At 39.9% G+C, this 12,052-nt stretch overlaps 2 protein-coding genes across 6 annotated transcripts in view; one reads left to right on the top strand and one right to left on the bottom strand.

The window, feature by feature from the left end:
• Positions 1-1,884: 1,884 nt before the first annotated feature.
• Positions 1,885-4,728, bottom strand: dio1 (iodothyronine deiodinase 1). The gene is made up of 4 exons (XM_005946478.3): positions 3,971-4,728; positions 3,753-3,896; positions 3,263-3,462; positions 1,885-2,880 (listed from the first exon to the last, which is right to left on the bottom strand). The coding sequence occupies exons 1-4, from the start codon at positions 4,305-4,307 to the stop codon at positions 2,815-2,817; spliced, it is 747 nt and encodes a 248-aa protein (XP_005946540.2). The 5' UTR covers positions 4,308-4,728; the 3' UTR covers positions 1,885-2,814.
• A 2,833-nt stretch (positions 4,729-7,561) lies between these two features.
• Positions 7,562-12,052, top strand: part of LOC102303521 (zinc finger protein GLIS1) — an 81,998-nt gene continuing 77,507 nt past the window's right edge. For 2 of the 5 annotated variants that reach the window (XM_042213687.1, XM_014341409.2), the window contains exons 1-2: positions 10,030-10,948; positions 11,051-11,359. In XM_042213687.1, coding sequence (XP_042069621.1) covers positions 11,083-11,359 — 277 coding nt within the window. In that variant the 5' untranslated portion in view covers positions 10,030-10,948; positions 11,051-11,082. Of the gene's footprint in view, positions 8,707-10,025; positions 10,949-11,050; positions 11,360-12,052 lie in introns of those variants that run through there. The other 3 variants (XM_005946481.2, XM_042213688.1, XR_006052927.1) reach the window with 3 other exon arrangements.

The following is a 12,052-nucleotide window of genomic DNA, read 5'->3' as shown; positions in this document are numbered from 1 at the left end:
AGAGGGAGCCTTTGACTCAAAGGAAACTGCAGCTCTGGCTCAACGGCTGTGCATGAAAGATGAGGGACAAATCGTTTCAGCTGTTGACATCAGTGGGTTTGGGACAGTCACCTGCTCAGTTCTGTTACAGTTTGTTCCATGTAGCAGAAATAACAGTTTAAAAGGTGCATGTAGGAAATATTTTACATTTTCTTTGAACTGTGTAACTGTGGTTCGCAGTGGGGATTGCCGTCAGTCTACACTGTATGACAACAAATCTTTACTCTGCAGAAAACAATCACAGCCAAAGAAACACTTGAAGAGCAGCTGAAATTGTGCACTGAGTTATTTGGACGATGTAACCTTAAAGATTATAGGGTGATTTCTAAAGTTATGTCAGTAGCTTTACGTCGCATCATGAATGTTTATCCTTTGGATTAATTCGTGACTGTCAGTAGAGTAAGAGTACATTTAAGCTGCAAACAGCCACCTTCACACCATTTACCACCATATAACAATTTACCTTCAACAGTTTTCAGCCCACAACTTACCCTTTGCTGGGAGATCGTCAAGCTTCGTTTCACGGTGTAATGGTGAGTGGCTCCAAAGGGTCTTTATAGTTTCGTTTTAGACGTCTGTGTTTATTTTAGCCGGGATCTATTTATTGCCACCTGCTGGAGGAGCCACTGAAAGCTCCGGGAGTTGCCAAGCACAGCTTTCCCCTAAACTCGGAGGACAAGCACACTTTGCTTTTGACATCAAACTGCTGTTACAATCACATGGTGACTCATTTTTGTTGCACTTCCATCTTGTAAATGTTTTTACTTGCAGCTTAAGAATTTTAAGACAAGTAAAGGCCAGAAGAGCAGCACTTGGAATCTACAAACCCTTGATGAAATGTTTTTATTCTATTAAATGTCCTTCACTTTCCTTGAATGATGCATCTGTTATCTTAATATAAAACTCACTTGAGCATGATCGGTTTTTCCCCCTCCATGTCTTTATGTTGCCCTCTAGTGGGCTTCAATACACACAATGCTTTGCAAATGCCCATGGCTTTGACACACATACTGCACATCCATGGTTTGGTTAAACTTTGATTCAGGTCTGAATCAAAGTTCATCGTTGGGAGGATCCTACAGTGTTGTGGTTCCTGTCTAACAATGGGAAATGGGGCTAAGCTGCTGCTGGCTAGCCTCCACAGGATGTGGCCTGACTGGGCAGCAGCCAAACCTACCCTCCAACTTCAGTCACACAAGAAATGTTATGAAAGCTGCAGCCTTTGTTCAAACATATCTGTGTCATATAACTTGTAAAAACAGGATTTAAAAAAAATGAATAACAAACCTTATTTCATTTCAACAAGTTTTGCTTTTATTATTGCCACAAGTCTCGCATTAGCACTAGTGTTTGAGACAACACACAAAGTATTCTGGCAAGTAAAAGAAGTCAAACTACAAATTATTAATGCTTGGATCGAAATTAAAATCGATTCTTTTCTCCAATACAAAATTTTATCAAAATACTTGAAAGCTATCTTGTGCCCTTTCACCAACTACACCAAGATAAGAACCCTCATTAGATTAAATTATGTAACATGGACACTGGGTGCCAAAATCATCTGATGTGCAGATAACACAGTTAGATATTAAGGAATCTGAACTTTACAATCCACACACAGTGCAGAAGGTTTATCATTTCCAGACAAGACAGCAAACAACAGGCAGATTCTCATGTGGGAGAAATCTGCTCTTTGTTGGTATTAAAACTCTGAAAGCATTTTTTGTAATAATGGAGAACTCGAGCTTTGCAACAATCATTCTCTTTTAATGGGTCAAGCGTGAGTCACAGTGACAAACACAAAGTGGCTAGCATACGGTGCTGCTGCATGTCTGTTTTTATGACTGACTTTGACAAAGTGAGTACTCTTATGTTGAGGTGCTACCGGATGACTTCACATCCAAGAATATTCAAATCAATAAGTGTCCAATAATAAATTAACCTACGTAGTTCAAAGACTTCCAGCTAGAAGAGGTTTTGACTGTCATTGTCATGTAAATAGTAGCCAGCTGTTGAAACTGTGGAGAATTCATAAGTGTGCACTTGATAACTGACACTGAAAATGGGAAAACTTTCAGTGCCTTAAATCTTCAGGGAGTTTAACTGAAGAAGCCAGGCAACATAAGCAAAACACATATGGAAGCAAACTACATCTGCTGTCTAGTCTGTGATACAACGAACATGACATGACTGAGGTTGGCCGTCTCCCTGCGTTTCAATGCATCTGGCTCCAGAGACCAGAGGTTTAATCTGTAGCCGTCACTAAGAAACACAGAGAGGGGGTTGCAAGCTCAGAGGCTGACATCTCGTTTAAGACTACAGAAAGGTTACACACCATTTCTACACCTTTTGTGATTAATGTGAACGACTGACAGTAGGACTACATGCTGATGTAGTGGAATTACAGTTACAATGCAGACAAACCTGCGCCATAATAAACCCACCACGCAACCAAAAAGAGAATATGGACAAAAAACACATGCATGCTCACACAAATTACATCTCCTGTATGCGCCGTTTTATCACAACCGCTGAGTGGACTGTCTCCCTGTGTTTGAATGCATCTGGCTCCAGAGTCCAAAGTTTAATCTGCAGCCGTCATTAATTAACACTGAGAGGAGAGTTCAAGCTCAGAGGCTGATATCTTTTTTAAGACAACATGAGAGCCTGATTGTAAAATCCCCCACCTATATAAGTAATGTATACTGGTTAGAATGTAGATAAAACCCACCCCTTAATAAGAAGAAACCCTTATTCATATAAGCGCAGAGTTTCTTATTTTATCTTCTCCAAGAAGGATCGCACCTCCGCTGGGTTGTAGCCCCAAGGCCCTTTCCCTCCCTGAGGGAATAGTAACAAATGTTAAAAGCATAATTAATTACACTTTATTATAAAGATACTAATTTAATTCAAACGAGAGGACCAGAAACAGGTTTTTGTCATCTAAACTACATATCTGGTCCGGCTGCCATGAACCTGGTTCAGTGCCAAAAATGTGCCCTTGTTATGCTTCTTCAACTCCTGCACCACACGCGATGGCGTGTGTTGAGATGGTGCAGATTGCACTCACGCCCATAATGCTAGTATGACTTCAAATTGCGTGAGAGAAGCAGTGAGTGGAAAGTGAAAGAATTTGGCCTTGTTGCTCTCTAAATACAACTCATCAATTAGCAGCTCGGAAAGAAACTATTCAAGAAATTGCCCGTTTTTGCACCTGTCTTACCTTGTAGAGCACTTTCCCAGCCTGCAGAATGTAAAGCCTCTCAGGCAGAGCTCCGTATTGTATGGTGGTGACGTCAGTCATTTCATCCACAACCACAGGACACAGGGGTTCACTCTGAACCAGGACCTGTGCCGCAGACAGCCTGTCCTCCAGGCTCTGGTGCTGGTTGATGTCATAGTTGTTCTTAAAGGCCCAACCATCTGCAAGTGAAACCAAAAGTGCGTTTTCACATGATTGCACCAGAACAATATAAACAAAAAGCATATAAGTAGTTTGTGTGTTCATAGAGATAATGAATGCTATAACTGGATTACAAACGTCCAATAGCCAATCACAGATCTGCATCTCCTGGGTTTAGTTTCAAGCTAAACATTCATCAGCAGATTTCAGATCTTAAAGAAACAAAAAACCTTCACTTTCTTGCTTGGTGATATTTTGGCCACATGTCTCCACCCACAAATTTCAGGTTCTGCAAACAACTTGTACTCACCTGTTGAATGAGCCTCTGCGATGTAGATCACAAGAAAGTCGGCTACATCGCTGAAGTCCTTGACGAGTTGCTTGAACTCATCAAGTTTGTACATAAACGGGGGTCAGGTGCAACTTCCAAAACTCAGCACAAGCGCTCTGTTGCCTGCAGAGAAACGGCAATGTTGGCGCAAAGAAGCATTGCATAACAGCAGATGAGCCTGGGTTTCTTTAACGCACCTTTTAAATACTTGGAGATGCTGGTTTTCTCGCGGTCCATAGTGACCACAGGTGAGTCTGGAGCTTCTCCTCCCACAAACGCCTCTTCTCCCAGAGACAGCCACATGTGAAAAGAAGCGGTTTTAATAAATGCCAAGGACATAAATGTCAGACCCCAATCCTCATAGTTAAACCTGGGATTCTGGGTCATGGTGATCTTTTCACCCATGCGAAGTATGAACTTCTTCGCAAGGCTTGGTGAGAAAAACTGCAATATCGCCAGCATGAGAAACAGTCCCAACATGTAGCAAAACATGCATGCTGTCGACAAATAAAGCAGAATTTTTTGCAGAAACATGGCAGCAGCTTGCCGGTGGTATGTCCCGTGTTTCAAGGCGTCTCCAGCGGAACTCTTTGGATCGCTCGTTTAAAATTGTTGGTCAGGCTCCCTCCCACTCTGCTGCCTTCACGGTCTTTCGTGTAAGATCGTTCATTTTACCAACAGAAACAAACTTCCATTTACACGACGGTAACAGTTGTTATTCTGCGCTTTAATACGCTTTCTGTTGATTACATATTAATATCCGCGTTTTCATCTTGCTAAACATCCCATAGCGTAGTTGGGAGCTAATTTTCTTCAATATTTCCCACCGTGAAGAAACATCAAATCAAAGCCAAATCAAAAAAGGCTGGTAGCTCTCGTTTATACAAATAAGTAGAAGATATAAATGAGTACGACTGTCTTAAAATTAGCCGATGTCCTGTTTTAGGTCCTGCTAGTAAGTGGTTGCTTGGCAACATGACCGTAGGCGCGTAAGAGGAGTTCACGGACAAACTGATATTTGGTTATTATAATAAGATTAACTTTAATTATAATTGTAGGTCATCGAGACATAAAATCAACATTTCATTTCATAATACAAAAGTTTGCTCCAAAACGATGCTTTGAAAAGTTTCTGTCCGGTAGCAGGAAACACTGATGATTCTTTTCAGCTCAATGTTTAATTTATCGCTAATGACGTCTAGTAATCGCCTCACATACCTGTATTTTCCAAAGCACCAGTTAGCTTTAGCACCGGGTACCCTACTGATTTGTGGGAGAAGGATAAAGGAGAAAACAACCGCTCCGTGAACACTGCTAACGAGTATGAGGTTGTTTTTCCACATGGCTCAGTGGTAGTTGTTGGCGGTTTGCTCGACCACTGTTTAGCTACATGGGTGTTAAAGGGCAACAGGTGTCGCCGTCTTCTTTTCAGGCCACATAAATGTAAGTTTGACTTAGCTTTGCCTGCTTTCAGTTTATTTAAACACTGGTTATGTTAGCAAGCGTGTTAGCCAAGTGCAGTTCAGCTTTGTAGCTCCCACGTGTGAGTGTATTGTAGTGCTGCAGGTAATTTAACATCACAGGGGAAATTGTTCACAGTGGGATACAAGTGTGTAACCTCTTTTATGGTTACTTCTTTGGTAAAGGCCATAAGGCCTTTCAAGTGATGGCCTTTCTGTGGTGACTGTCAAAAAAGGGAAGAAAAATAGATATAAATAAATATATTTTTCCAGATTAAGTAAACTGGACCTGCCTTTTTCAATACGATGTCAAATCATAGATTCATGCATACGTGGACTTTAAAAACCTGAAATTACTCATAAGATTTTTTTTCCATAATTAGCTAAGGGGATGTAGTAATATTGTGATTGGAGCAGCATGTAACATATATTTCATTGCAATTATTTTGTGTTTCTTGAAGCACAGACAATCTGAAGAAGTCTTTAGATTATGCATCTGACTTACTTTACGTCAAAAGCATATAGCTAAAAAATAAAAGTTATGAAATTTGTCCAGTAAGTTGTTTCCTAAGATTGAAATGATGACCAAAGGTTCATGCAACTAATGGGCATTTTCAAACTCGTGTCTACTTTTGAATTGTTTAAGAGAGTTTAAACTATCTGCTGCACTATTACCTCAATAATAAAATGAGCTCATTAAATTTGGTTTTCATTAATTCCTGAGTGTGTTTGGTTTGTTTTTAAAAAAAATTAATGTTTAGTTTTGGTTAGGTCTCCTAGTTTCAGCATTAAATTATTTATTTATTTTAATGTTATACCAACACTTTGTGATGACCTGTCACGTCGACATCCTTGTCTTAGTTATAGCATACACATACACCAAATCTCTTCCTGTATATTAATTTTATATATTATAAAATATGATTATATTTGTGAGTACAACATAATCCAACCTTTTCAGTCAGTTAAGTTATAAACCTAATGAATAATTAATTCTCCTGAAAAAACAGCCATAGTTTTTAGATGAAGTCTAAACCTTTTAGCCATCTCTAATGGGCATGAGTATTATGTAATGGGGGTTTTTCCCCTCTTTCCTTCAGAATAAAATCTATTCCCTTTTTCTGTGGACCTTTGTACAGCAACATAATCCTAAAACAGAGAGCATTACTTGTTGACATTATAACCCTTAAGATTTGTAAGTAGCTTACAAAAAAGCTTCCTGGTTTGACCTGTATTTTTATATTTGTTCTTTTTTTGCTGCCAAGACATTTAACGCCAAAGCCACAGGTGAAGGAATAAGACTAAGTATATCTAAAACTGTCTAATATGCAATAAAAATACACCTAAACACGTGAATTTCATGCAAATTCCAATTGAAACTATATTAAGATCTGCTTGTCCTTTAAAGATGTGGAAGCGCTAGTGATAAGCATATATTAACTTTCACAGTGCACTTTTTTCAGCTTTCCTTCATGGCATTTGCTGCAGGAACAGTCTTGTATTATGTTTTTATTCTCGTCATATATGTTTAAAATTATACGTTGTTCTAAGAAAAGTTTGCATTATGTTGCATTAGTTACCCAGTGTCATTGCCACAGTTTTCTGTAAACAGGCCCACAGCTAAATTGTGAAAACCTGGGTTGACAACCCGCAATGTAACTTTGTCATGTTAAGAGAAGAGAAGCTGTTAGGTTCAGACAAGCCAAATAATGGGGAAGATGTCCCGGGACTGTTGAACTTGTTTTACTTGTTTTCTAATTGCAGGCCACCAGAAAGATGTATAAAAGTCATCTTATCTCTGGGGTAAAAGAAAGGGAGATTTCAAAGTCAAAAAGGCGCGCTTAAGCCTAAACCTAGTTTTCAGTGGGACAAAGGAAGTGCACTTTTTACCTGGCCACATGGCAAATTCTTTCTTTGACCAGTTTCTCCATGAATGAACTCTCAGATGACAGACTACCTTTTATTTTCACAAACATGTTGAGCTTTTCTAATTATTCGCAATATTTGAATTTCATGTATTTATTTACATGGTATTTATCGCAAAGTGAATTTCACTTTTATCTGGCCAAAAAAGTTACATGATGCTTTTATTGTGAAACAGTGTCATGTCCAATGTTCCCTCTAATTTTTCACGTGTCTGAGCGAACACACAAACTCCCTGAGCGGACACTTGGACCACTGTGAGCAACAGCAGACGTGTGCACTGTGGTCACGCCAGCATCTAATCCATCCAAGTTACATGTTTATTAAAATAATCCAATTACAACGTTTACATTTATGTTAGACTACTTTTAATTAACTGCTTTAGCCCACCTACAATTTTCATTGTAAGTGGGCTAATGCACCAGTGACACACTTGGCTGCCTTCACCACCCGTATCTGATCTTTTTTTGTTTCTTCTGTGCAGCTGGTGAGCCACATTGTGCAGCAGTAGGTCAGAATACTCTCTACTGTTGACCAGTAGAAGTTGGGCACATTGGTAAATAGTTTTTACACTGTTTTTTTTACACAGGTCAATGAGAACCCTGTAATGTAAAGTTTTTGGATAAAATATGAAGGCTTCCTTCCAGTGTTAAAACTTCTACATTTGCAAACAAAAAAGCTGGGATGCTGTGTAAAATGTTGATTAAAACAGAATGCAACTGTTTCCATATTCTATTCACAATACACAGAAAACTGAGGAAATGTAACATTTTAAGGAAAAGTAAGGGAGGTAGTTTTGAATTTGAAAAAATAAAAATGGTCTCAAAAAAGAGTTTTTTTTTATGACTGTGTATTGTGTAACTGAAATATGCATGGTATTTCTTAAAAAAGAAGCCATCTGGATGGGAGCATATTTTGCTCTAAAGCCTATGTAGCTTTTAGCATTGATGGTGCGTTTCCACATGTGCAAGCTACTAGCTCCATAGGCACTAATGCACCCTCATACCACGAGAGATGTAGGCTTTTGACCTGAGTCTTGATAACAAAATTTGTTAGTGAACTGTGTTGAGAAACAGCAGTTTCTAAAACTATTGCTGAACCCGTGAGGTGATTCATTCATGTTAGAAAATCTTTAGATGTTTTCTTTTACCTGCAGCCCTGGAAAGACCAAATCGTCTTGGGAGAAAGTAAAAAGTATAAAAAAAAATACTTCAACCCATTAAGAAGGCTTACTTATCTTAGCCTAATCTTATAGGCTATATGGTCAACAAGTACAGGCTTAGTGCCCTCTGCTATGTTGCTGCACAAAGGTCTAAAGAACAATAAAATGTTCTGCAGTGAGGTCACAAAAGTGAAAAATTAAATTTTCTTGGCCTGAGTCTCGCATCGACATGAGAAAAACTGGGAGCCTCTTACTATTTGTCCACTTGTTGCAGGATCTTGCATGACCCTCTCAACCTTCTTATCTATGACACCTTATGGGGAATCCTGTTGAAGGCGATTTGTACCAGGGGTCAGTGCCTCAGGAGGTCAGCCCTAAGTTTGTGTATGTAAGTAAAGTTTATTTTTGTAGCACTTCTCAGGACAGAGAACAGTTGCAAAGTGCTTGACAGAGGTAAATGGATTAAATCCAGACCCATGCCAAGGGTAAAGGGTGCAAAGAGATATTGGTAAGCTGTTCCATAGTTTTGGAGCTAAGGCAGAATCCCCTTTAGTTGGAATCATTAAAAGGGCCCTATCTGAGGACACCATAACCTGGCTCTTAGGGGCAGAACAGTTCCATAATGTAGGAAGGGGCCCATAAAACTAAGACCCAGGATTTTAAAATGAACTCTAAACATCACAGGAAGCCAGTTTAAAAATGTCAAATGTGGGGTAATTTTCAGAGACTTGTTACAGCAGGATTTCGCACAGACTGGAGGTGTTTAATAAATGTTTTAGTCAGACAAGAAAACAGTGCATCACAATGGTCCAAGTGAGAGGAGATGAAGGCACAGACAGCATCTCCACTTTACTTTTTGAAACAATAGTTATGCTGTGTGATGTTGATCTGTAATAAAATGGTTCTTGTAAGCTGAGTATGATTTAAGCATGCAGTTAATAATTAAAATTACAGATTAGTATGCCACATACATGTGCCGTTCAATGAATCCTAGGTCTATAAAATGGGTGAAAAAAATCATTTTAAATTCTTTTTTTAAACGTAGCATCTTCAAACTGTCCCCTCAAACTCCCTTAGAGATAAGTCTTAGAGATAAGTCTTAGAGATAAGTGCCAGGCCCTGAAGTCTGGCCGTGTTACATCCTCCAATTCATTTTCTGCCGTTTAGCCAAATAGATAAGAGGAAACAGAGGAAACGAAAACTGTCGTTTTAAGTAACACACAGGAAATTCAAAACAAACTCAAACCTTTAGTTTAGTTTAGTAAATTGGAATAACCGGATGAAGAAACAAAGGCAGCACAAGTCGCGCATTTTTACAGCCGATGGATATTTTCCTCACACTTTACAGCAGCAAAGTGAGCGCTTACTCCCGCCGTTTATCTCCTAAGGCATTTATAAACTTTCCTTCACCTCCGTGTATTTACGCAACTGTTTAGATTTGTCTTTACTGAGCATCTTCGCTTCCATGTAAACGCCGCAAGATGGCGCTGCAGAATTGCAATTTTCTTGTTAAGAGAGAGAGAAAACCCAGCCACTCACAGGGTGAGGCGCCCGGTCAGCGTTTGATCATAAGCACTGAAATGAAATCTGTGGGTTAATAAGGCAACAGTGGTGGTTTTGATTGGTGGTTTTCTATATGAAGGTTTTGTGTTACCGCTGATATTAAACTTGTTTAGATAATTATTAAGTTTGGCCACAGAGTGGTGGCGCTTGCCTCTCAAATGACTGCCATAAATAACAGGAAAGCTTTAGAATAATTTGTGCTGTTTACATTATTTTTGAGAAATGTTTCCAATTTAAGCGCAACAATAGAGATTAAATCCCATTAATATTACTAGTTATTGAAAACTTTTTTTAAACGTAAGAACTCGTGATTTTCATGAACAGTTAAAGTAACTGAAATCATTTTGGCGGCTCAAGCAAACTGACCAATTTAATTGAATGCAAAGGGATTTATTGGTATAAACAGTTCCCCTCACGTTTTTATTTTTCTTTAAATTAAGCCAAGCCTCTGTGGAAAAGCAGCATGGAAACCACAAACACAAATCCATAACCAAACGAACTACTGAGATGGAGAGTCCTGATCCGACCTGCTCAATAAAAGCCTCGGAATAGCCTTGTGCATATGAAACTATGCTTGTTCTCGTAAATGCTTACATTTCCCTCAGAAGCTGTGGGTCATTAAACGCTGAAATTCAGTGTTGTGACATAGTCTCGATCACATCATGATTAGTAACAGCGAGCTTTGAATGATACCGGGCGCATCATAAACACGCATGATGATGCAGGATATTGCACACAACTTTATGGGAGTTTATTCGAATCTTGATTCGTGCGTTACTCAGAACTGCTACATCGTCCCGATCCAGATCTTATCCCCCCACGGAAACACGGACATCGTCCTTATTGGCGCTCCTGCATACCGGTGCAGCTATTGGGTGTCAATCTCACGCAAAAAGAGGGGGGAAGAGAGAGAGAGAGAGAGGTGTGTGCACGGGATGTTGTGATGTCTGGTCGCCACTGAGAGGATGCTATCGATCAGGCGTGCAAATGCTTCCTTCTCCGCTTTGATAAGCATGGTCGTGTGCGCGTTTAGACTCTTTCTGCTCCTCGTAAACAAATTGGACAAGGTAGGTGTTGCCAAATCCCTGAAGTTTCCCAATGTGACGATTTTCCCCCTGGTTCATATAGACTGCAGCGATTTGTTGACCTTTTTCTTTTCACGCGCACAGGTAATGTGAGCGGGGACCGCACTGGGTCATTAATGCAAAACTCCTCAGCGCTGTTCGGGATGGTGAGCCACTGCCAGACCCCTGCTTTCACCGACTTCACTGGCTTGACGCTCTCCGTGTACGGCAGCAAGGGAGACATCTGTGCGCGGCGAGCAGGGAACGGCTTTGGATCGCAGATTTGCCGGAGCCCTCATGACACCCCGACTCACATGAACTGCGCCAGCCCGAAGCGACTCTCCGCGTCCGAGGAAAAAGCGCATCTGTCAGGCAAAACTGCGCGCTTGTGCTTCTCTCTCCCACCGGTGCAAGGTAGGCTCTGTCGGCACTCCTGCTGCTGAGCATGGAGGATGTTGCAAAGTCCTTTAACTGAGTGGATTCGCCAGTTGAAGGAAATTGAAATGTTTTTCATCTCTTTATTTAAAACAAACGTTATGGCACATTCAGCCAGACAGTTTGACCAGTTAGCAGTTCTGGTTATTTGAGAGTGATTTAAAAAGCCATCAGCTGAATGAATATTGCTTCCACATGGCTTCTAAAGAGCGTCCTTTGATATAGCTGCACTTTGGTGTAAAGAGCATTGTTTGCAGTTGTGCGTTAGGCCTTTTAATTAAACTCAGACCTCCTTTGGGTGCTGGCCAATTCATAAACAGTCTATCAAAGACTTCTGTGAAGGGATATAGAAAGCTGCCAAGCAAATGTGCACTTCCTATGTGTGTTAACAAGGAATAGTTTAGTTCAGTGTCACATTGGCTTATCTAACAATAGGAAAACTCTTTCTTGGACAGCTGCAACTGTCTGTTTTGTCTCAATTTGAGAAAAATATTAGGGCTTTTAGTTAACTAAGTAGACATGCTTAAATTGCTAAAATATTCTTATATGAGTCCTTTGGTGCCTGTTGGTTAAAAAAAATCAAGAAGCAGGGCTGGGAGTTTATCGGTGAAGGGAAAATCTTTAAAGCAAAAATGACATAGATGAAAGTGGAATATAAATAGTATACAGAGT

Source organism: Haplochromis burtoni, unplaced genomic scaffold (assembly GCF_018398535.1).
Source record: "Haplochromis burtoni strain Fernald_Lab_line unplaced genomic scaffold, NCSU_Asbu1 Contig_468, whole genome shotgun sequence".
NCBI classification, from domain to species: Eukaryota; Metazoa; Chordata; class Actinopteri; order Cichliformes; family Cichlidae; genus Haplochromis; species Haplochromis burtoni.
The sequence above is the reverse complement of the archived record's forward strand: the minus strand, read 5'-3'. Positions and strand labels throughout refer to the sequence as shown.